The 25,670-nt window shown below is 43.3% G+C and overlaps 2 protein-coding genes across 5 annotated transcripts in view; one reads left to right on the top strand and one right to left on the bottom strand.

Moving 5' to 3' along the window:
- CAMSAP2 (calmodulin regulated spectrin associated protein family member 2) overlaps positions 1–12,419 on the bottom strand; it is a 164,858-nt gene extending 152,439 nt beyond the window's left edge. For all 4 annotated transcript variants that reach the window (XM_030573089.1, XM_030573091.1, XM_030573090.1 and 1 more), the window contains exon 1: positions 12,047–12,419. In XM_030573089.1, the coding sequence (XP_030428949.1) occupies positions 12,047–12,185 (139 nt within the window). In that variant the 5' untranslated portion in view covers positions 12,186–12,419. The remainder of the gene's footprint in view (positions 1–12,046) is intronic.
- Positions 12,420–13,394: 975 nt separating this feature from the next.
- The window catches only part of DDX59 (DEAD-box helicase 59), a 74,666-nt gene continuing 62,390 nt past the window's right edge, over positions 13,395–25,670 (top strand). The window contains exon 1 of the mRNA XM_030572648.1: positions 13,395–13,462. The gene's annotated coding sequence lies outside the window, so the exon portion shown is untranslated. The remainder of the gene's footprint in view (positions 13,463–25,670) is intronic.

The following is a 25,670-nucleotide window of genomic DNA, read 5'->3' as shown; positions in this document are numbered from 1 at the left end:
CTGCCTCCACAGCTCCCATTGGCCAGGAACCACAGACAATGGGAAATGCAAGGGCAGTGCCTGCAGGTGGAGGCAGTGTGCAGAGCTACCTAGCCATGCCCTGACCTAGGACCTGAGCAAGGGGGATGTTCCCACTTCCGGGGAGCCCACCAGGTAAGCACTGCTCGGAGCCTGCCTCATCAACCACCACACCACAGCTTCCCCTGGCATAACAGAAGTGTCTTGACCCAAAGACCTGTTGGTTGGTTTAGTGCTTGCTCATTTGCTTTCTACAACAAAATGTTGAAGAGTTTTCCCTGTCTACTTTACTGAAAAGGTTGACTGGATCAGACTTTTGTTCAATGCCATGAGTTCACTATCAGATAAAGAGGTAAGAATCCATTGAGTTCTCTGGTGGAATTTCATCCATTGAAACCTTCAGCGTCTTATTCCTTTGGGGAATTGCAGTTAGATATTTATGAATTGGACACTTATTATTCATGGCATGAGAAGCCCATTATTGACGGTGTTTGAGAATACTTCTTTTCCAAGTGCAGATACCAGCCACATAGTAACATGGCCACTTACTGTTACCCTCATCAGTTATTGCTACCAACCTAAGGAAGGTTACTGAAAGAGTGAAGTTAAAAACGACTGTACTCACGTCACCTCACATCAATCCGGTTTCAAGCAAGGGCATCATACAGAAAAAAAATGATTCTAAAAACTCTTTTTAAATGACTTTGTCCTTGTTGATTACTAGACAAGCAGTCTTCAGTAGAAATGACCATCATCTTGCTTGGGGACTTCTGTGACAGTGGCCCTTTAGTAAGCCAATCCTTTCTAAGGAATCCTAAACCTTTACCTGACTTTGACGTAGAAAAACATGTATTGGTTTCTACGGGCCTCTATGCTTTCCCTGTTGCTGTTCAGGTATATAATTACTTCTGCTAAGAAAGACTATGAAATGTTGTGACCTTCATCATCAATTTATAAATGATGCTCAAATTTTTAGCGCCCTTTTGTCAAACTTAAATCGCAGTTTCTGCATCTACCAAGAACTAATAAAGCTGAGAAAGTGGATGGAGGGAAACCAGCTCAGACTCAGACAGAAGTGAAAACAATAGAGGGAAGCATCTGGAGGAGTGGGCCAGACTGGCAAATTTACTTTCCCAAAACATTTGTAGTCTCAAGGTCATACTAGATCCACTGTCTTTTATTTATGGTTGGTGAAAAGGCTAAGATCACTATCTCTGATAAGAACTTCTAAATAGTGAGCCATGACTTTATAACCTGAAGGCTGAACCATTGCAATACTGTACACTCAAAAGAGGTTAGCGTTGAAAGAGTACCCTGAAGCTGCAGCTAGTGCAAACCTGACTGGTGCAAGTTACTATATGCCCATAATATCAATATTCTGTACTCTGCATGCCTTCTTATTCAACTCTGAGGCCAATTCAACATATTGATTAGAATCTACAACGTCCTGAATGGCCTGGCAGCCAGTCATGTGAGAGATCAACTCCTGTGTCTTGATGCAGAACCTGCTTGTCATTGTCCACTAGGCTCAATCTCACTCTTTAGGTTAAAGTTTAAGACTGGGGGCAAAGAATTTTCAGTAAGGACCTCTCTGGAATTTATTCAATGCATAGTATATACATTTAACTTGCAAACTGAGCAGGCTCTACCCGCTTTCTCAACTTTGTATGGAAGTCATATGTATTTGGTCTAATGCAAGCCTAAACTGTACCACACTCAGTGGTTCTTGGGTTGAGGAACCTGTAAGCTGCACTGAAGCTGGCAGATGTTCAAAATTTACACACACTCTTGAACTCAGAGCCTAGTAGATGCAGACCTTGGTGCACCTTACAAACTCCATTACATCAAGAGCTCCAGTTCAGGTGCCAATGTGTTTCACATTAGTTCTTCCAAACAACACCATAAAAAATATTATCAACACAGAAACTAGGTACTAGAAGACTAGGAGAATCTAAGGGTATGTCTACACTACGAAATTAGGTCGAATTTATAGAAGCTGTTTTTTCAGAAATCGTTTTTATACAGTTGATTGTGTGTGTCCCCACAAAAAATGCTCTAAGTGCATTAAGTCAGCAGACTGCATCCACAGAATTGGGGCGTTGAACTGTGGGTAGCTATCCCACAGTTCCTGCTGTCTCCGCTGCCCATTGGAATTCTGGGTTGACATCCCAATGCCTGATGGGGCAAAAACAATGTCACGGGTGATTCTGGGAACATGTCATCAGGCCCTTCTTCCCTCCCTCCATGAAAGCAACGGCAGACAATTGTTTCACGTCTTTTTTTCCCGGATTACCTGTACAGACGCCATACCACGGCAAGCATGGAGCCCGCACAGATGACCGTCACCTTAAGTTCCTGAGTGCTGGCAGACGTGGGACTGCATTGCTACACAGCAGCAGTTCATTGCCTTTTGGCAGCAGACGGTGCACTACAACTGGTAGCCATCGTTGTCGTACTCCTGGGTGCTCTTTTAGCTGACCTCGGTGAGGTCAGTCAGGGGGGCCTGGGCAGACATGGGAGTAACTCAGCCAGGTCATTCCCATCTTCTGCCAAGAACCCAAGAGATGATGATGGCTAGCAGTCAAACTAAGCCATCTTCTGCCAGCCTAAAAATGTAAAAGGTAGATGGAGTGGATCAAAACAAGAAATAGACCCGATTTGTTTGTATTCATTTGCTCCCTCCCTCCCTCCCTTTGTGAAATCAACAGCCTGCTAAACCCAGGGTCTTGAGTTCAATCCTTGAGGGGGCCATTCTGTGTGACAGTTGTCTGTGTTTCTCCTTGATGCAAAGCCACCCGCTCTGTGCATTTTAATTCCCTGTAAGCCATGTCATCAGTCGCCCCTCCCTTTGTCAGAGCAGACAATTGTTTTGTGCCTTTTTTCAGCCCAGACGCCATAGCACTGGGATCATGGAGCCTGCTCAGAACACCGTGGCAATTATGAGCACCGTAAACACCACATGCATTATCCTGCAGTATATGCAGATTCAGAACCTGCAAAAGCAAAACCAAGCGAGGAGACGACAGCAGCGCAGTGACGAGAGTGATGAGGATATAGACATGGATACAGGTTTCTCACGAAGTATGGGCCCCAGCAATGTGCACATCATGGTATTAATGGAGCGGGTTCATGCTGTGGAACGCTGATTCTGGGCGCGGGAAACAAGCACAGACTGGTGGGACCACATAGTGTTGCAGGTCTGGGACGATTCCCAGAGGCCGTAAAACTTTTGCGTGCATAAGGGCACTTTCATGGAACTTTGTGACTCGTTTTCCCCTGCCCTGAAGCGCCAGAAAACCAAGATGAGAGCAACCCTCACAGTTGAGAAGCGAGTGGCGATAGCCCTGTGGAAACTTGCAATGTCAGACGGCTACCGGTCAGTCAAGCATCAATTTGGAGTGGGCAAATTGACTGTGGGGGCTGCTGTGATCTAAGTAGCCAACGCAATCAAAGAGCTGCTGATATCAAGGGTAGTGACTCTGGGAAATGTGCAGGTCATAGTGGATGGCTTTGCTGAAATGGGATTCCCTAACTGTGATGGGGCGATAGACAGAACCCATATCCCTGCCTTGGCACCGGAGCACCAAGCCAGTGAATACATAAACCGAAAGGGGTACTTTTCAATGCTGCTGCAAGCACTGGTGGATCACAAGGGACATTTCAACAACATCAAAGTGGGATGGCCGGGAAAGGTACATGATGCTCGCGTCTTCAGGAACTCTGGTCTGTTTCAAAAGCTGCCTGCAGGAGGGACTTTCTTCCCAGACCAGAAAATAACCGTTGGGGATGTTGAAATGCCTATAATTATCCTTGGGGACCCAGACTCCCTTAATGCTATGGCTCATGAAGCCTTAACACAAGCAGCCTGGACAGTAGTCAGGAGCTGTTCAACTATATGCTGAGCAAGTGCAGAATGGTGGTAGAATGTGCATTTGGATGTTTAAAAGTGCGCTGGCACAGTTTACTGACTCGGACAGACCTCAGCAAAACCAATACTCCTATTGTTATCACTGCTTGCTGTGCACTCCATAATATCTGTGAGAGTACAGGGGAGATGTTTATGGCAGGGTGGGAGGTTGAGGCAAATCGCCTGGCTGCTGATTACGCACAGCCAGACATCAAGGCTGTTAGAAGGGTACAGGAGGGCGTGGTGTGCATCAGAGAAGCATTGAAAACCAGTTTCATGATTGACCAGGCTACGGTGTGAAAGTTCTGTTTGTTTCTCCTTGATCAACCCTCCACCCCCTTGGTTCACTCTACCTCCCTGTAAGCTAGACACATTCCCCTTTGACCACCGCTTGTAGAGGCAATAAAGTCATTGCTGCTTCACATTCATGCATTCTTTATTAATTCATCACACAAATAGGGTGATAACTGCCAAGGTAGCCTGGAAGGGGTGGGGGAGGAGGAAAGCACCAGTTGGGGTGGGGGAGGAGGGAAGGACAAGGCCACACTGCACTTTAAAACTTATTGAAGGTCAGCCTTCTGTTGCTTGGTCAATCCTGTTGGGTGGAGTGGCTGGAGGCCCCCCCACCGCGTTCTTGGGCATATGGGTGAGGAGGCTATGGAACTTGGGGAGGAGGACTGTTGGTTACATAGGGGCTTTAGCGGGGGTCTGTGCTCCTGCTACCTTTCCTGCAGCTCAACCATACGCTGGAGCATATGAGTTTGATCTTCCAGCAGCCTGAGCATCGACTCTTGCCTTCTGTCAGCAAGCTGACATCACCTATCATCTTCAGACGGCCACTTACTTCCTTCAGCCTGCCACCTCTCCTCGCGTTCATATTGTGCTTTCCTGCACTCTGACATTGTCTGCCTCCATGCATTCTGCTGTGCTCTGTCAGTGTGGGAAGACAAAAGGACCTCAGAGAACATTTTATCCCACGTGCGTTTTTTTCGCCTTCTAATCTTCACTAGCCTCTGCAAAGGAGAAACTTTTGCAGCTGGTGGAGGAAAAGGGAGAGTGAACAAAGGGTATACTTTCATGTTAAACCTTGCTGCTCACATTACACAGCACATGTGCTTTTGTTACAAGGTCGCATTTTGCCTCTTGTACTGAGGGCCTGACAGTTTGGTGTGAGAGATCAGTCACACTTCACCCCTCCCCTCACCATGTGGCTAACAGCGGGGAACATTTCTGTTCATCCACAGCCAAACAGTCGAGCAGGAATGGGCACCTCTGACTGTCCCCTTAATAAAAGCATCCTATTTCAACCAGGTGACCATTAATGATATCACTCTCCTGAGGATAACACAGCGAGATAAAGAATAGATGTTTGAATGCCAGCAAACACCAGGACCATATGCTGTGTTTTGCAATGATTCCAGATTACATACTACTAGCCTGGCATGGTAACGTATCCTACCACGGCGGACAGAATAAGGCCACCCTCCCCAGAAACCTTTTGCAAAGGTTTTGGGAGTACATCCAGGAGAGCTTTATGGAGATGTCTCTGGAGGATTTCCGCTCCATCCCCAGACACATTAACAGATTTTTTCAATAGCTGTACTGGCCGCAAATGCCAGGGCAAAAATCAATCTTTAAACATGCCTGCTTTTGAACCACGTGTAATATTTACACAGGTACACTCACCAGAGGTCCCTTCTCCACCTTCAGTGTCCAGCACCATGCTTTGGGTGGATTCGGGGGTTACTGGCTCCAGGTCCAGGCTGAGAAACATATCTTGGCTGTTGGGGAAACCAGTTTCTCAGCTCACAGCAAGAAAGCAATCTTCCTCGTCCCCAAAACCCGCTTCCGTGTTGTGTGATTCTCCACTGATTGAATCAAAGCACAGGGGTAGTGCAGTGGTGGCTGCACTCCCTAGCATGGCATGCAGCTCATGATAGAAGTGGCATGTTCGGGGCTCTGATCTGGAGCGACCATTTGCCTCTCTGTTTTTTGGTAAGCTTGCCTTAGCTCCATAATTTTCAGGCGGCACTGCTTTGCATCCCTGTTATGGCCTCTGTCCTTCATGCCCTCGGAGACTTTCTAATGTTTTGGCATTTCATTTACTGGAACGGAATTCAGCTAGCACAGATTCGGTTCCCTATACGGCGAACACATCCTGTACCTCCCTATCGGTCCATGATGGAGCTCTTTTACAATCCTGGGACTCCACCATGGTCACCTCTGCTGAGGAGATCTGCGCTCACCTGCACCATGCCATGCTGGCCAAACAGGAAATGAGATTCAAACGTTCATGGGCCTTTTCCTGTCTACCTGGTCAGTGCATCGGAGTTGAGAGCGCTGTCCAAAGCGGTCACAATGGAGCACTCTGGAATAGCTCCTGGAGGCCAATACCGTCGAATTGCATCCACACTACCCCAAATTCAACCCAGCAAGGCCTATTTCAGCACTAATCCCCTTGGAGGTGGAGTAAAGAAATCAATTTAAAGAGCCTTTTAAGTTGAATAAAAGGGCTTCATCATGTGGACAGCTCCAAGCTTAAAATTGAGGTAATGCTGCTGAATTCGACCGAAAATCATAGTGTAGACCAGGACTGAATTAACATTACACTTAAATAATTTACAGAATTATCTCCATACCTGCAATTGAGGTATTTTAGCTCAAACAACTTCAATTCTATAACCATAATGCCACATAACTTCTACTTACATTTATCAGAAAACTTCACACCAAGATACCTCACATCTTCTGAACTGACAACAAAGCCTCATACCATACCTACTCTTAACAGAAGTGTACCTGCTAGACATCTGGTACATGTGCACAACCCTACCCAACCAAAATCGGTACTCTTATACATTGTGTTAGTTTTGTGTGGTTTCTTCACCTACACCAATGGTTCCCAAACTGGGGTTTGTGAACCTCTCAGTGTTTGCAAAATGTTACAGGAGGTTCTCGTGAAAAAATTCCCTAATGATGGGCAAAGCTGGCCCTAGGGATCCAGGGCCACAGGGGGCCAGCAGCCCAGAGCCCCTGGACTTCCAAGAGCTAAGCAGATCAAAGCAAGCATCTCTTTCACACTGAGATTTAAACTTTAAGACACCTCATAAGAAATGGAAAGGGAGGTGGATTTTTTTTGCTGTTTTTAAAATTAAATAGGCAGCTAGTAATGTTTTTTAAATTATTATGAAGAACAAGTTTAAGCTTTGTAGTAACGTGCATTGTTCGCCTGGACTGCTCAAGACCTAAATGCTTGTGTAGGAGGAACTCTGAGGTGGTTTTTTAAATACTTTCAAGCTGTTTCACATCTGATACTCCTTGAAGAAACATAGGAGCCTTGTCTTATAATGGGCTTATTCAGTGTGATACAAGCTATGAAAGTGAGATCTTGAAAGTGTGTTACCATTTCCATAATGTAATAAAAATACTGTAATAATAATGGTTAATAGTGTGTAATTAGCATGTCATAAAAACAATTTCCAAGACCACTGCTTTTATAATTTATACTCAGGTAAAAGGAGAAAATCCCTGGAAATATTCATTTTTAAGAGAGAGTTTGCGAGACATGACATTTTAGTGAAAGGGGTTCATAGGTTGTTAAAGTTTGGGAACCACTGACCTAAACCAAAGTTTTCAGTTATTTCACTGTATTAACTTTAACTCTTAAAATGTCTTCCATGAGACTAGTACATTCTAGAATCTCCTACAAAGACCCAGACTGTTTATATTGGCTCCCACCACTCATCAGTAGAGCATCTGTAGCATAATTCTGAGAAAGTGAATTATCAGGTAAAAACTTTTCAGAATTCCTGCTTAATGCAAGCTCAAGAATAAAGTATTTTTTTAGTCTGTTACTTCAATATTATTACAGCATGAATTAATTTGGCCCAAAATGTTATAGTAATTTAATCTGCTTTTGCAACTTAAATGCTTCTATGCAGGAACTTAAAAAAAATCACAGTGATTCCTCTTAATTGTAAAAAGGATTTCCCCCCCCATCTGTACCACGTAGACCTGTTTTCACTATAGAGTTGCCTTTTAAAATTCTCTCAGAATACAGTTCATTCTCTAATGTGACTATGGTTCTAAGAGAGAAAGAACACAAACTCTTGAGGAGATGTCTTCATAAGACTGGCAAAGACCTCAAGGGCCTAAGTCTCTTGAACACTGTTACAATGTATTTCAATTCTTTTCACTAGTCAGGCCTATTCTCCTTTAAGATACATGAGGACTACAATATCAGCAGATTTCAGTCATTTGGTATGGAAAGTAGATTTTCTAAGCTAAAAGGCAAGTTCGTGTTTTCCTCCAAACTGCTCATCTCATGAGTAGTCTGTTGAATTCAATAGACTTTACCATATAAGGTAACTGTATGTGGATTTAAACCCAAAAGTTGTCCTTCCAAAATCTCAATCAAACTTCACTGTTCCAGTCCCAAGATTTTGTGGGTCTTACATGTCCTCCCCTTTGAAATACTAGAAGAATAAAGCTACTTCTACATCTCTTAAATTGTTTGACAGTTAAAACATTCCTTAAACTTTTTAAGAAGCTTCCTTTCATTATGTTAGATGAAAATGCAGCTCTAATGTAGATACTCTCCAAAAGAATGCCATTTCATAAAGGTCTTTCTAGGGAAAGGCAGTTTTAAGTACAAACATAATGCAACAAATCAAAATGTTAATATTTCCAAGTCTCTAAAACAGGGCTTTGGAGCTGTGCTCCAGCTCTGCTCCAGCTCCAGGCAAAAACCTGCTGCTCCGCACTCCAGCTCCAGGCTCCACTAAAAGCCTTGCTCTAAAACAAACACAAGAAGAAATCAAGCTCTCACTGAACTATGCTTATGTCAGGAAAGAAATGGAGCTAAATACATTAAACAAAATGCATTAAGTTCATTTGACCAAAACATACTGACCACTAGATTAGAACCATATTAAATCCTGAATAATCATTGCAAATATGGCTCAAAAATAAGAAAATATATATGATCTCATAGACAGTTATCTGGGACATCAAGTTTCTGTATTTATGAATCAACTGTGATATTACCTGAACTCTGCAACGGTATCTCAAAATGGTAAGAACCAAACTAAATCATGTACAGTTATTTGTTGTTAGAGAAATATTTTTTCCGAGTCTTGTTATATCATACCTGTCCTTGCAGTAAAACAGTAGCCAGAAGCTAAAAGAATCGTTTATTTCTTTCAAATTTAAAGAATGAATGCAATCTTGAACTTAAATCTCTCAAGTATCATCAGGGCAACATAGGCTCATGACTTATCAATTTGCACGTTAGGTATCATTGCTTGATATCGAGTTATGCTGAATTAAGATTATGAACTGATGTAGCCAGTTAAATTTCAGCTATGGTTCACAGGACAAGGTTGTGTTTCTTCCTAACTCTGAAAGAACTGAAAATGGATGCTAAAAGAAACAGAATAAGACTGAAAGGAAGCATGAATTCCTAGCATTATTTTCATATTCAAAGTCATTTTTATCTCATTCTTTTTTCATACATGATGTTTTTACATGACTATTTCCCACATACATCTTCTGTTCTTGTGCTGTATGTTTGGCTCATATCATATGCAAATACAGGTTAAACAAAGTGTACTCTTATCCCTGCACAACTTCATTAAGTTCATGACATTGCACAGATGTAAGAGCTGAATCTGGAATTGTATGTTTATTTACAATCAGTCCCATAGACATCACTCCAACAAGGACAGCACTGACTTGACTTCGGTATAGCATAACTGCAACCCATAGAATACTTCAGAAGTCCTCTCCAGGAGGACATGTTTCTATAATATAGCACAATCACGTTGTCCTTAAAAGTCACTCACATTTTTGTTTGTGTTGCACCACGCATTTAAAACAAAGCATAAATATCAGACCCCAAATGTATATTTTTACATATTGCATGTGTACACACTATGTCTAAAGAAGGAAGAAACTGAAGATGCTTTTTAAACTACAAAAGAAACAAATGTGAATTTCCCCAGAACAGAAGTGGGTGGAAGGATAGGACTTTTATCCAAGATAAGGAATTATCTGATGGAGAAAGTACTATTTTAACTAGGGAAAGCAGAATGAATGGAGACGTTCAAGATAGTTATTGCTCAGTATTTTCTGTAAATTTAGGACAAAGTTTTGAAACCCCTTATTTCATTACTGATCACTTCAAATTCTGCCACTTCAAGATATATATGGGGAATGAGACATTCACACACACCCTAATCATCCTTTGTAGTTCCTTTGGGTAAACATATGACAGCAGATAGTAGAAATATGGCTCTCTGTGCAGAAGAAGTTGTAACCTATTCCAGGGAGAGCTTTAAAAAAATATTAAAAGGAGATGGTCAATCCTCCAGTTCTGCATCTGTTTCACATGTAAAGGTGTGTTTGAAAACTTGTAATGTATGTATTTATGTAGACTTCCATGCTCTCACCCTCAAATTCTACTTTGCAACTCCAGGAACTACCACCATGCAGAACACCGACTTGAAACTAGTCACAAAATACGATCTGGAACACTTTAATGCTGTATACAGTTCTATTTGACAGTATTTCCATTAGCTGCATTAAGTGGGTCAGATACTAGCATCAGAGAATTTAAAAGGCAAAAGCAGAGAATATCTGTTCTTAACTGATTACTTGTTCCATTTGCTTGTGCATCTTTCAGAATGAAAACCACTGGGAGGGACAAGGAAAGGAAAGGAATTTGGTTTGGATCAGACTTTTACAGAAAGCTAACCCCACAGGCTGCTTTACACATCCCATTCAAACTCAGCTAATAGAAACCAAAATATCTCAATCTCCTGAAGATAAAGAATTTGCAAAGCCACATCAGAATAAAAAACTCTGCCATATTTGAATCTGCAGACACAGTGCATATTTTACACCTGATATGATCATTTTGGGTTAACAAAAAATAAAATGACGTGTTTAGTTCATATACATGCAAGCCTACAGAACTGAACTACTTAAGGACATTAAAATACATCACCTCTGAAAACCCCCAAAGCAAATTATTCCAAGAATTTTCACTGTCTTGGCATTTTAGTGCTCAAATTTGCATTGATTAAAAAGAGATCATAAATCTGAGCTCTACAAAATATAAAAGTATTTTTAAAAATAAAATTGCTTTGCAATAACCAGAAATGGTTATTACATACAGAAACTGCTAATATATGGCACTGTCAGTAGTCATGGAATTTTTTTTTCTTTTTAAATATAAAGAGAAAGGTTGTTGTCAGGTATTACCAGCTCCTAATGGCATCATAAAGATATACGTCTTTTAGCCATGTTACAATATGCAACAGTACTCTGGCTACATATGCAGCTATTGCAGAATTCCAAAAGGAGAAACCTTTTCCTGTTATTCTACAGAGAACAGGGGTGAAATGATTGATAGTTCCTGCACACTCCTTCTTTCAAAAACACCAACAAAACTGTTTTATAAATTGAAAATTAAATAAATGATACAGTTAAATCACACATTTTTGTATTTTTGAAATGTATTCCCTCAAAAGATATATTAGAAATACTACTGAGAATAAGCAGCATAATATTCCTGAAGGCCCTGGCTTTCAGAAACATAGAAGTAATACTTTTCAGAAGCATTAAAATAAACTAATATTACACATTCAGATGGAGAGAATTCTACACAGTGTTGGGTGACAATTGGCATTAAATGCTCTTTCTCCTAGAATCCAGGTTATTGCTTAATCTTTACCTATCTGAGTGACTGCAGGCTTACCATCATACATATCAAAACTAACAGTGCACATCCATTTCTCTGACTACCTCTCAGCTGTTAGATAGAAAACACTATTTTTGTATTACAACAAAAAATGTGCATGGAAAAACAATACACGCAGTTTTGTAAGGCCGAATACCTCAAATAAATGCATTTAGACACAAAAACATGACAATTACTCATTGACGGAAATAGCATTGACACATGTAAGAAAAAAAAGACAGCAGATATTCGAGAATAAAAACCACATGACCAAGCAATAGATCAAGATTATTTTCTCTCGTCCAATTCCTTCGGGAATGGCTCACGTCCGCAGTAGTGAAGGAACCAGCATCAAAGAAAGGGAAGAAGACGCCACCTACCTGTCCCAAAGGCTTTGGCCACCAGCCACGCTACATTACAGGCGATTTTAGCCCTGGTGAAATCATAATGGTCAAAAGGTTTGACGGCAGGAACAATAAACGTCTTTCTCATTTCCTTCAGGTCCGCAGCATCCCCCATCTTTTTACAGCACCTTCTCTTTTATTTACATGATTCTTCTTCCCAAACCCTCCCCCCACAAAAAAATGTAAAAAAAGAAAAACCAAAAAAAAAAAAACCCTATAAAAAATAGACGCGGCAGCAGCAGCAGCGGACGATGGTGATGATGAACTCAGCTGTCCATATGGGGTGATGCCTCCTCTGCACAAGAACGTAGCAGAGCCTCTTCTCTCGCTCTTTGTCTCAGTTCATACAGACAAGGCCCCCACTCCCCCAATGACAAGTTTATGACCCCCCCCACTCCCTTTGCTAGGGAAACACTCCCTAGCAAGGGCTGATCCCGCGGGGAACCCCCCCAGCAGCCCGGCCTCCCCGCTCCGCAGGCAGGAACACAGCTCCCGCGGGAGCGAGCAGTGATTTCCCCGCAGCTGCAGGAAGCGGGGACCTGGCCCTTCCCAGCCACCGCTGAGACACAAGAGATGTCAAATTCCCCAGCGCAGGCTCCGGGCGCGGCACAGCCCCCGCGTCTTCGCCTCCCCTCAGCGGAGACGCCCGTGCGGGGGGGGCGGGGGGGGCGGCTGTCCCTGCTAGCGCCCCGGCTCCCTTTCGGGCTGCCGCTAATTAACGCCTCTCGGCTCCTGTCCTGTCCCGCCCTGCCGCTGCGGCTTGCCCAGACCGCTGCCGCACTGGATGGAAAAGCAGCTCCGCGCACGGCGCATGCGCCCCTCGCCCCTCCTCATGGTGAGGCGGCCCTGGGCTGGGCGGGGCGCAGCGGCTGGTTAGGGGTGGGGCCCCGCCGCCCTGGCGGGGAATGGCGTCACGTGGGCGGCCGCACAATAGGGCATTCTTGACGCCATGCCAAGGTCGGGCAGCTCCCAGGCGCAGCCGGGCCTCGGGGGCCCTAGTGCCAGGGGAGCGCGGGCGCTTCCCGCCGGGGGAGGAAAGGAGGCGTGCGGTGCTCCATGGACGTACCGAGAAGGGCTGGACAGGGCGGTCTGGAAAGGAGCAGCGGCCGCCACGAACCCTCCCACTGCATAGGCCAGTAGCCAAGTGGGACCTTCCACAGGGGACACTAGGAATCCGCACGCTTGTCAACCCTGAATGTTAACGTTTCTGGGGCACTTCCTGTCTTAGTGGGTTTGTCCCAATATCCTTGGCCAAAATCATGCCTCCCTATTATATTAGTAGCATTGAAGTGGTGCCTAAGAGCCCCGTTCATGGACTGGTACCTAAGTGTGCTAGGTGCTGTACAGACACATCAGAAAGATGGCCACTGCCGCAAAGAGTTTGCAGTTCAGGTAAGTTTACAATTCTTTTTGCTAGTGGGTGGTTGTTCTCAAGGAGGCTACATTTGGGTAGGGTCGGCTGTTTGTAATTTGTCAAATGTTTTGGGATTAAAAGGGATTATGGTGGAGAAAATCTTATGCCAGGGAGTCTATAGCTTTCTTTAGTGTGTAGATTACATTTAATTAAGATATTCTCATAGACCGTCTCCTGTCCAACTCATAAATGCATGGACCACCTTCCCTCATGACTGCATGAAATCTTTGAGACAATTTGCTTACGTAGAAAAGTAGTACCAGTAATATTATTGTATTAAAATACACTATTGCATGTCTTTTTTAATATGAATTATCAGATGGAAATAAGAGGGAGCAAGCACTATTAGCCAGCTTTAGGTACAACAATAGCAAAAGATCTGTAGATTAATACAATGTACACAATATGAGAACCATATTATGCAATAAGAAAAATATTACATTTGTATATATTTAAAAAAACAAGTGAGGACTCTATGACCAACAATATATGTGTGTGTGTAGGCATACAATTATTAATGTTGTCTATGCTACGTTCTGTCAAAATATTTTCTATTCTTCTCCATTGGACCTTTTAACATTTAAATGCCAACTGAAAAAGGCAAGAACTAGTTATATCTACACCGCTATCTCGATATAATGCTGCCCAATATAATACAAATTTGGATATAACATAGTAAAGCAGGGCTCCGGTGGATCAAAGCAACTTTAATATAACACGGTTTCACCTATAAGGTGGTAAGATTTTTTTGGCTCCCAAGGACAGCGTTATATCGAGGTAGAGGTATATTCCATAAAATAGATAGAATTCCATACAAAAACATGCTTCACCTGCATTATTTAATATCTAGAAGTCAGAAAATGCTATAGTAAAGGCTGCACACTAGCTGGGATGGGGATTATTGATGAGAAAGTAAAACACAAAAAGTATTTGCTTTTAAATAAAATCTGTCATTCCAATTTTAAATATAACAGTTTTGATGTAATTCAAGATTTGTGACATATACTTAATAATGTCCCTTTATTGACCTACTGCTTCCTAGGCTTGGAATAGTCTCCCATCTCTGTCCACCAATCATTTTATCTTAATTCCTCTTTAAAATCAATTTATTCTTTAAATTCTTCCTCACTAATGTTGTGTTCACACATTCTAGCTGAACTACTCTCTTTTGTTTCTTTTTATGCATGAGTTAGATTCTATTACTGTTTTGGACTGGAACTGAATATTGTTTCGTTATTTGCCTTGTGAGGCACCCTGTATACTTCTGATACAATACCTGCATATCCATATTATGTATATATGGTGGCATGTTGAAGTTTAAATTTTTATTGTCATGAGTTTGGCATTATTAGTAATTGAGTGGAGAAGCCCTGAGTGAGTTACATAGCCTATCCAAAAGAAATATCAAGAGATCATCACTTCCATTGTGCACATACAGTTCTTAATATAGTGGGTCCCAAATCCTCATTTCTGCTGTATGAATTATAATTATTAGTACACCTCTACCCGGATATAACGCTGCCCTTGGGAGCCAAAAAATCTTACTGCGTTTTAGGTGAAACCGCGTTATATCGAACTTGCTTTGATCCACCAGAGCGCGCAACCCTGCCCCCGCCCCCCGTAGCGGTGCTTAACTGTGTTTTATCCAAATTCGTGTTATATCAGGGCACGTTATATCGGGGTAGAGGTGTAATAGTGCCAAACCAAAACACAGACTCTGACTCAAGAGAGCAATCCCTATTCAGGAAGGCTTCTTAAGTACAAGCTTAACTTTAAGATTTACTGAACAGAGGTTATTATTTTTATGTTTTCATTATTATTTGTATTATTGTAGTGCCTAGGAACCCTTTTGACATAAGCAGCTAGTTAATATTCAGGGTCTGATGGCTTGTTTCTGTTAGGGAGAGATGTTGATGATGGGGCTATGTATTTCTTTAATGCAGTCCTGCTTATTAACAAATAATGTACATCAAGTCCTGTTTCCCTGAAGACAGCAGGGCTCAGACAGTAGGAGACAGTTTCTTTGCTCATGATTCTAAAGCCACTTTCCATCCAAGACTCTACCCAAAAACTTACTTTCTTAGCTTTTTCTCAGAAATCACACTACACATACTTCTCTGACTGTCTCTGAGACTTCCTTGCTTCTTTCTGTGTGTGCTTCTTTGGTGTTTCTGATCACTCTCTCATGCACACTGCTCAGTCAAACAATACCCCCTCCCCGTGTTTGCATTCCAACCCCAGGTTAATCCCCTCAAACTTCATAGTTTAACCCTTATTCCAGCTTTCCACAATGGTCTGTGTTTGTTTCAACTGTTTATTCCATAAAGGAGCCCAATTGTTTTTTATGTTGTTGACTAATATATGATGGCTAGCATATATAATTTGCACGCGCATGCGCACGCACGCACGCACACACACACACACAGAGTAAGCATTAAGCAACAATAACATTAAGCACAAATATTGTAACCATGATATAGCCCAAACTGACCTATACCATAATCCTTTTCACTTACGCTAAGTATCCCATAACTCCCTGCATTTGCTGAAGTAAGCATTTGTCATAAGCAGACAGAACAAATGTGTCTTGGTTCTGACAAGTCTCCTATGTCATAGTACAAATTACGGAAGTACTTTCACAGACCAATACCTAGAATGCTAGTATCCTAGCAAAGATAAGGAAGAAACAGAACAAGAAGTTTGGGAACTGGAACATACTGATGCTGGAACATCCATAATGTGGGTGCCAAACTGTAAACCCTGTTTATGATGGAAACCTCTTCAAGCCAGGGGGTGCAGAATCAATCATAGTTCCAGTACCTCTAATGATGGGTTGGTTTTAATGATGTTTAAAGAGATGTGTAACTTATAAAATCATCATATAAGTAATAGCAGCTGAAATGTGTAACTTTGAGAGCACACCTGCATAAGGTGAATGTAACATCACTGCATGAGATGGCTTCTCGGAGACTGGTGGTATATAGAATCTTGTTCCTGTACTATATTAATAAACCTGACTGACATTGATTATTTGCTCTCTTGAGTATATTTCATATACCAAAGTGTGGTCAAGCAACTGACTATACAATTTGTCAACATTTATCCTGAAAGAAGGGCAGCTGTGAATCAACTACTTCAATGAGATTTCATCCGACTCCTTGCCTAACATCTGCATACCTCATCTAAAATCAGCAGAGCAACAAAATGTACATCAGATGGGTATATACTATGGCATATAATTTTCTTGTGCTACATACTGCAGTTATTAATCAAGCCAAACTCCTGCTTAAGTTGATGGTGACTTCAATGAGAGTTTTGCTTAATTAAGGGTGGCAGAATTTAGCTTTTTGTCCAATATATTAATGTCAGTAATTATGCTTATCTACGTGATATTCTTTATCATTCCAGTAAGTTAGGAGTAAATAACTGGGCTTGAAATCAGCTATTGTTACTGCAGCTGTACTTGTGTTAATTTATTAAAGTTATAAAAAGAGACCATCTGTTGGCAACTTTTGGTAAAGACAGACTTAACACCCTGCATTATAAATTCAGAAAACATTTAACACTTTATCCCTAATAAACATAGATATCCCTATTATTATGTGTTGTTTTTCCATTAACCTTTTCATCCCTTCTCCGAAGTAACTGATTACTGCTTTATGGCCAAATTGTGGCTTGGTTTGTCAGTGTGTGCAAGGGTATGTGAGAGCATAAGAAACCTCCCACCAATTGTGTTCCTGTGCAGGGGCATAGCATCCAGAAAACATTAGAAAGGTTCCCAGATATATTTGGCTTTTTACACTTTACCTCTGTCAAATGGCACAGGCATTCACCTACCCACATAATATTATATAGCACTTTTTGTCCTATGGCATTTTACAAAGGTGGTTAAATATTAGTATTTCCATTTAAAATATGAGGAAATTTAGGCAGAGAGAGTGTAAGGCTGTTTTTTTTCACTGACTTCTACTAGAGTTGTGAGTATAAAGCACCTTTTAAAAATCTTGAGTTGAGCACTCATGAGCTAAGGCACACAAAATTAGTGGGCACATCTGAAAATTTGGACCTAAATGACTTGCCCAAGGTCACATAGTAAATCAGTTGCAAAGTGGGAATAGAAACTGGGTCATCTGTCTGTTAATGTCCTGCTCTAACCATGACACCACACTGTGGTACACGTGTAGTACTATTCTTTTTCTTTACTGAAAGGGAAACCGCTGAAATATTTATTTCAGAAGACCTGTTTCATATTCTATTCCTAACAAAGTGCCTTCTGCTCTGTTTCTAGCTGTACTGCATCTTGCTATGTTAGGTGTATCGGTTTATATATTTCATTTAGATGTCTGACTCAGGGTATGTTTACAGTACAAAATTAATTCAAAATTATACTATTTGAATTTTCGGAAGTGATATTATACATTTGGTGTTGTGTGTCCCCACTAAAGCACGTGAATTTGGCAGAGAGCGTCCACAGTACTGATGCTAGCATTGAATGTGGGAGTGGTGCACTGTGGATGCTATCCCATAGTTCCTGAAGTCCCCACCACCTATTGGAATTCTGGGTTAAACTCCCTGTGTATGATGTGGCAAAAACATTCTCACACGTGTTTCTGGGTGTGTGTCACTCACTCCTCCCTCCGTGAAAGCTACGGCAGACGTCATACTGCCAGCAGATGGTGCAGTACAGTGCACTGCCTGTCTCCTGGTACTATGAATCCACCTCGCATGTCCTCTTGTTTTTCTATCTACTCTTTTTTATCTAACCGTTTCCCGCCTTTTTCATCCATCATGAACTGAGCTGCACAGCTTCCACCGCAAACTCTGCTCTCCTGCTCTTGCAGCTTTAGCGAGCTTCCCGCCTCCATGAAAGCTACAGAAGACAACCATTTACCGCCTTTTATTGGCCATCTTGAACCGAACAGCTCTCCTACATTTTGCGCCCTTTCTCCAGGATTACCTGTGCAGGCGCCATAGAGCCCGCTCAGATCTCCGCCGCAGTTTTGACCATTGTAAATACCTCACACATTATCCAGCAGTATGTGCTGTACCTGCAAAACTGGATGAGGAAGCGACAACAGCGTGATTACTATACTGATGAGAACATGGACACAGATGTTCCTAGAAGCATGGCATGTGATGATTGGGAGATCATGGTGGCGTGGGCCAGGTTCATGTCGTGGAATGCCGATTCTGAGCTCAGGAAACAAGCACAGACTGATGGAACGGCATAGACTGGTGAAACCAGATGATTCCGAGTGGCTGCAAAACTTTTGTATGCATAGAGCCACTTTCCTGGAACTGTGTAACTTGCTGTCCCCTGCCCTGGAGCTCAAAGACACCAAAATGAGAGCAGCCCTCACAGCTGAGAAGTGAGTGGCCATAGCACTATGGAAACTTGCAATGCCCAACAGCTACCAGTCAGCTGGGAATCGTTTTGGAGTGAGCAGGTCTACTGTAGAGGCTGTTGTGCTGCAAGTAGCCAACACAATCATTGACCAGCTGCTATCAAGGGTAGTGACTTTGGGAAATGTGCAGACCATTGTGGACGGCTTTAATGCCCTAGGGCTCCCTAACTGCGGCGGGGCGATAGACGGAATGCATATCCCTCTCTTGGCCCCGGCATACGGGGGTGGCCACTATGTAAACCGCCAGGGATACTTTTCCATGGTGCTCCAAGCACTGGTGGATCACAATGGACGTTTCAACAACATCAACATGGGATGGCCAGGAAAGGTGCATGATGCTCACATCTTCAGGAATATTGATCTTTTTGAACAGCTGCAGGAAGGGACTTACTTCCCAGACCAGAAAATTACTGTTGGGGATGTTGAAATGCCTACAGTTATCCTTGGGGACCCAGCCTACCCCTTAATACCATAGCTTATGAAGCTATACACAGGCACGCTGGACAGTAGTAAGGAGCAGTTCAGCTATAGGCTGAGCAAGTGTAGAATGGTGGTAGAATGTGCTTTTGGATGTTTGAAAGTGCTCTGGCACAGTTTACTGACTTCATGAGATCTCAGCACAACCAATATTCCAGTTGTAATTGCTGCTGCTTGTGTGTTCCACAATATCTGTGAGAGTAAGGGGGAGACTTTTATGGTGGGTGGGAGGTTGAGGCAACTTGCCTGGCGGCCAATTTCGCACAGCCAGACAACAGGGCAATTAGAAGAGCGCAGCAGGGTGCGCTGTGCATCAGAGAAGCTCTGAAAGCCAGTTTAATGACTGACCAGGGTACGGTGTGACAGTTGTGTTTGTTTCTCACCCCCTATATATATATATGACAGGAAATAAAGTCACAATTGTTCAAAAACCCTTCTTTATTATTTGTTGCACAACACATTGAGAGAAATCAGAAGATAGACTGGGTGAGGGTGGAGGGGGTAATTGGGTTGGGGGTGGAGGAGGAGGGAAGGACAAGTCCAGAAACCAAATCAAAAGTTTGTGTATGCCAACTTTCTGCTGCTTGGGCGATCCTCTGGGGTTGAGTGTGTGAGTCCCCATAGCCTCCCCGCTTGTGTTCTTGGGTGTCTGGGTGAGGAGGCTATGGAACTTTGATACCAGACACCTCTGTGTTCTTGGGGAACCAGGGTGCAGTATCCAGCCTGACTCATGAAAGACTCCCCCCTTCCAGCTTCTGCTTAAAGCAAAACCCATCAGAGAAAAGAACTTGCAGAGAGCAGTGAAGGGCATTGTGAGACACACCTAGACCCCTCCTGACAAGGGTGACAAGATTAAGACATCTCCATTTGCATACAGAATGGAGAACCAAGAACCACACTGAATTCTGGGACTAGAAAAAGCAGGGAAGTACTGCATCATGGGAATCTCTGCTCCATATGCTGCTGAGTCTAGGTCTGCACACACCCAGCTCAGCAATTATCAGACCAATTCTAGTAATGAATCCTTAACTGATATCCAAATAGTAAAGCCGCCTAGTTGCATTGTGAGCTCCCTGGTAGAAATCACCACCCATAGCCAAGAGTGATCAGCTCCTTTTGTCTAGGCTAAAGAAAACCCTTGAGTTATCAGCTTTACCTATAAACAAATCTATTGTTCTCCCTTGAACAATTGTATTTTCTCTACAAAAATCCCTACTGACCCTCCAGTTAGGGTTCTGATGCTCAGATCCAAACTCTGCATCAGATCCACTAGGACTCCATACTCTCCTGACTGATCGTGCTGGGGACTCTGCCTGCCTCCTGCCCTCAGGACCCTCAGCTACCAGCATCATCTGGGAACCCTGACCAGTCCAAGCTTCAGGGAGTGGGGAGATCCCCTTCTATCTCTCTTTTTCATTTTTCCTTTCTACCTTAGGTATTAACCTTTAATAATGTATGTTATGTTGGTTTAGCCCTCCTTGTGTAGTTATCACAATTATTACATAAATAACTTGTATGGTTAAGCTGGTTGCTTCTCTCTCTCTGGCTGAACCTTACTCTTTTGTGTTTTTAGCTTCCCCCATTCACTCTGTAGCAACGCTTCTTTTACCTAAGCTAAAGATCCCTGCAATGCCCAAAATACTGTGGGGTTTGCTCATCAAGTAGGTTACTGCCAGTATAATTGTGTTGTGAAGGTGGGGACAGGGATGTGCTTAATCTGGGACACATAAAGGTAACAGCTTGAAAGTGCTGCTTGACCCAGTCCATGGAGCCCAGGGGCATATAAGGAGAGGCAGCTTGAAGGTGCTGCTTCATCCAGCCCAGTGAGTCCAGGGACATATAAGGGGTCAGCTTGACAGTGCTGATTGACCTGGTCCACTCAGACTTGCTCTGTTAATGTATGTGTGGGTGGGTGTCTGCTCATCTGGTTTTGGAGCTGGAGAAACCCAGCCCTAGGGAACCTAGGTCCTGCAGGATAGCTCCTTTGGGAGGGGGCTTGCAGAAAGGGAGAAGTAAAGCTCCATATGAACACACAAGTGACACAAGCAGTACATTGATAGAATTACAGAATCCCCTTCCCCAAAAAGTAACCCAAATAAATGAGCATATCCCAAAGTAATGGGCAAATCTGGTAACAACTTGGGGAGGAGGGAGCTATACATGGGCTGCAGCGGCAGTCTGTGGTCTTGGTGCCTTTCCCGCATTAGATCCACCATACAGCGGAGCATGTCAGTTTGCTCCCCCATAAGCTTGACCATAGCGTCCTGCCTGCTTTAATTGCATGCGTCCCTCCTCTCTTCATGTTCCTGTAATGCTTTATGGGACTCCACAATTGTTTGCCTCCACATATTCAGCTGGGCCCTATCACTGCAGGAGGACTGCATGAGCTCGGTGAACATGTCGTCCCGAGTTCGTTTTTTCTGCCTTCTAATCTGGACTAGCCTCTGGGATGGAGTAGATAGGGGCTGTGTTGAAACATTTGCACCTATGGGAGAAGAAAAAGAGAGAACAAAGGGAACACTCTTTCTCAGTGAAACAGGCAATTCGTAGTACACAGCACATGTTCTTTCTGTACAAGTTAGCATTTTGCCTCTTATACTGAAGTGATTGCCACGTTGGTATGAGTACGCCATCACACATGAGCAACAGAATTGAGCTTGCAGGCAACCTAGGGGCACGCGGGGTTCTGCATCATCCACGTTCATTTCAATGCTTTCAAACTGCTTGGCCCCCTTTCTCATAGCAAGCAATGCCTGGTGGGTTTGCCATATAAAAGGAGGGCCTGCGGGCTCTCTGGGATGATCGCTTTACACAACACCAACACCACCGCCACCCCTACCACATGGCTCCGATGAGGCTCTGAGCAAGGATGAGCCCTTTAAACTAAACATGAACAGCCCAGCTCTTACTCATCAGAAGTACCTTCTCCAGAGTCATGGTCTGGGAGCCCGCCTTGGGAGTCGGGGGAGGCTGTTGGCTCCAGTGTTAAGAATAGTTCCTGGCTTAGGAGGGAAAATGGATTCCCCAGTTGCCTCCTGTGCACTGTCCTCCTCCTCCTCTTCATCCTCCAATAACTCATCCTCCTCGCTCCGTGCAACACCCCCTTGCAGGTATCCACGGACAGTGGTAGGGTAGTGGTGGCGTCACCCCCCCACAATTGCATGTAGGTTACGGTAGAAATAGAATGTATGGGGCTGTGATCCAGAGCACCCGTTCGCCTTCCTGGCTTTTTGGTACGCTTATCTGAGCTCCCTGATTTTTGTACGACACTGCTTTGTGTCCCTGGAGTAGCTCTTTCTGTCATGGCCCTGGAGACTTTAGCATATGTATTTTTGTTCCTTTTTTTTTTTTATTGGAGCATAGTTCTGCCATAACAGATTCGTCTCCCCAGCATGCGATGAGATTCAGTACCTCCCGTTTGGACCATGCTGGAGCTCGTCTGCGAATCCAGGACTGCATGATTTCATGTGATGGTGGACTCTGCATGGTTGCCTGTGATGGTGGACTGTGCTGATAGTCACCTGGCTAGTGCATCAGAGTTGAGAGTGTTGTCCAGAGCAGTCACAAGGGAGCATTCTGGGATAGCTCCTGGAGGCCAATAAGGTCAAATTGCGTTCACAATACCTTTAACCTGGGATTGCGATCTCGATTTAAGCACTACTCCACTTGCCGAGGTGGAGTACAGAAATCGGATTAAAGAGCCCTTTAAATCGAAAAAAATGGTTTGGTCGTGTGGACGGAATCTTTTTTTTTTAAATTAACTCGGCTAATTCCAAAATAATCGACTAGTATAAACCAGGCCTCAGAGGAGTGTTGAGATAGTGCAATAGCAACAGCAAGTAGCAGTGGGATCCCGCTTTTGCTAGGGATCCATGAGTAGGGATTGAAGAAGGAAAAAAAAGAGTGATACTTTCCCAAGCATCAAGTTCCATCTTCTTCAGAAGACAACATGAGATTCCACTCATAGTAAATTTTCATAACAGAAAACTCTTTTCTTGTGTTTTGATGAACAGTGAAACAAGTTAATGACATTTAATTGATCATTAGACTTCAGAACAACCTCTTGATATTAATAGGCAGTGGGTGGCTCACAACTCTCTTGGAGTTGTTTTCAGTCTGGCATCACTGCATTACAATCTGTTCACATTTCCTTCTCAACCATATTTTGTTTTAAATGATAGCTTAAATTCTGGAGCACAAGATGACAGCCTCCAGAATATAGTATATATTCACCAAATCACTATGAAGTAACCCTGTCCACAAGCTTTTGAACTGGAAGGCAAAGAGACTTGTAGGTAAAGTATATGAAATGCATTCATGGTAAATATAACTGAACATGCATCCGATTAAGTGGGTTTTAGCCCATGAAAGCTTACGCCCAAATACATTTGTTAGTCTCTAAGGTGGCACAAGTACTCGTTCTTTTTGCTGATATATACTAACATGGCTACCCCTCTGAAACCTGAACTACTATTAGTCGTAACATAGCAAGAAGAAAGCCTAAATGACATGATGGCTTTCAGCCTTTTTAAAACAGAAAGCCAATAGAGGAAGAAGGGAAAAGGCATTCTAAGAAGAAGGAAAAGAACTGCTCAAATGGTACAGGATAGATAGTTTTGTCTGATTGCTTCTCTAGGCACAGGACATTTGATGGAATTGTGTAGTGTGCAATGCATGGTGTCATTACTGTCAGCCAGCATTATCTGCCAGAATCAGGAGTGAAGTAGACCCTGGCTCAGAGAAGGTAAAAACAAGTTAAGAGAGCAGCTGGGGTCATGCTGACTCAATTAGAGAAAAAGCTCTTAAACCAAGGCAGAAGGCTTATACCAAATTCTCCACCCCTTTGCACCAGAGACTTCAGTTTGGTTGCATGGATGTGACTGAGAGCAGAATTTGACTGCATGGAACCAGGAGATAAATGGGGGGTGGACACTTGATAGAAAACAGATAAACAGTAAGGATTTGGAATATTTATTCATTTGTTTGTATTGTGGTAGCACCTAGAGGTCCCAGTCACATATCGGGGCCCCACTGTGCTAAGAACTGTGCAGACACATACAGAATAACAATGGTAGTGCCATGATGTTGTACTGCTAGGCAAGTAGTTATAAGCAAGATTCTGATTCCATTACTTGCTTTCATTCCATTTCTTAAAAATGAGGGCCCAGTCACCATCGTGGAACAGGCCTTCACACCTTGGAGATCCTGAGGCATCAGCAGGAGGTCAGGGTTGTCCCCAGCCTCTGTGATGCTGTTGCATCTTTGGTAACCCTCCTTGCTCCAGTGGACCCATCCTGTCACAGTTTCCAACAGACACACCACTTAGAGGAAGAAGGCTCAGTGGGAAAGCAGGGAGCAGCAGAAATGTAGTTCAGCATCTCACTGCATTACATTTCTGCCCTGAGCTCTATTGGTTAGTAGGGGGCTGAAGTGTGTTCCTCCTAGTCCTACTACTCACTAGCCCACTCTTTCTCTAGCCCACTCACTGCCTGCCTTCTTCCTCCATACTGATCTAGAGGAAGCGGGGAAATACTGCTGCAGAGGTGGTTAAAACCCCTTTTCTGCATGGGAAGTAGAGAGACATGAGAGGAGAGCCTCTTATTCACAGATCATGGGGAATAGCTGGATCCAGGCTGTGTGATGGTGGTGATGATAAGAGGCTTCTGAGAATTATATAGGAGTTGCAAGGGATTAGTCAGTAAGCAGCTAGCGGAAAAGAAAATGAAGCATATTTGTTAGAGTTAAGAAAAAAAGAGGCTTTTATAAAAAGCAAGACAAGTTAAGGTGCATCAACATAATTACTGTAATGCAGAAAAACTCCCAGAACACAGATTAAAAATGAAATTTATTTTAAGGTGGGGGAAACTGACAAACCCCAGTAATCCCAGACATTACTAGATAAGGTATGGAGCAACATGAGAGGATTCTGAACAGAAGTCATGGGAACCTGTCAGGATCCTGCCAGACGTGAGAGTTATCTACAGTCGAAAAAAACAAGCACACTGGGAAAGGCTTGCCAAGATGAGGACCATGGATATATTAGTAGATGGAGCATCATCAGATCAAGAACAGCAAGTACATGAGGCAGACAGCTTGTAAATTGCACAGGAGAATTTTTCATAGGCACAGTGGTAATACATTTAGCCCAGGGGTGGGCAAACTACAGCCTGGCATGGCCCCGTTCCGTCGCTCTAGCCGGGGAGCAGGGTCAGGGGCAGCTCCAGGCAGGTCCCAGAAGTAGCAGCATGGCCTCACTCCAGCGTTCCAGCCAGGGAACAGGGTAAGGGGCAACTCCACACAGCTC

This window comes from Gopherus evgoodei, chromosome 8, assembly GCF_007399415.2.
Source record: "Gopherus evgoodei ecotype Sinaloan lineage chromosome 8, rGopEvg1_v1.p, whole genome shotgun sequence".
In the NCBI taxonomy this organism is placed as follows: Eukaryota; Metazoa; Chordata; order Testudines; family Testudinidae; genus Gopherus; species Gopherus evgoodei.
The sequence above is the reverse complement of the archived record's forward strand: the minus strand, read 5'-3'. Positions and strand labels throughout refer to the sequence as shown.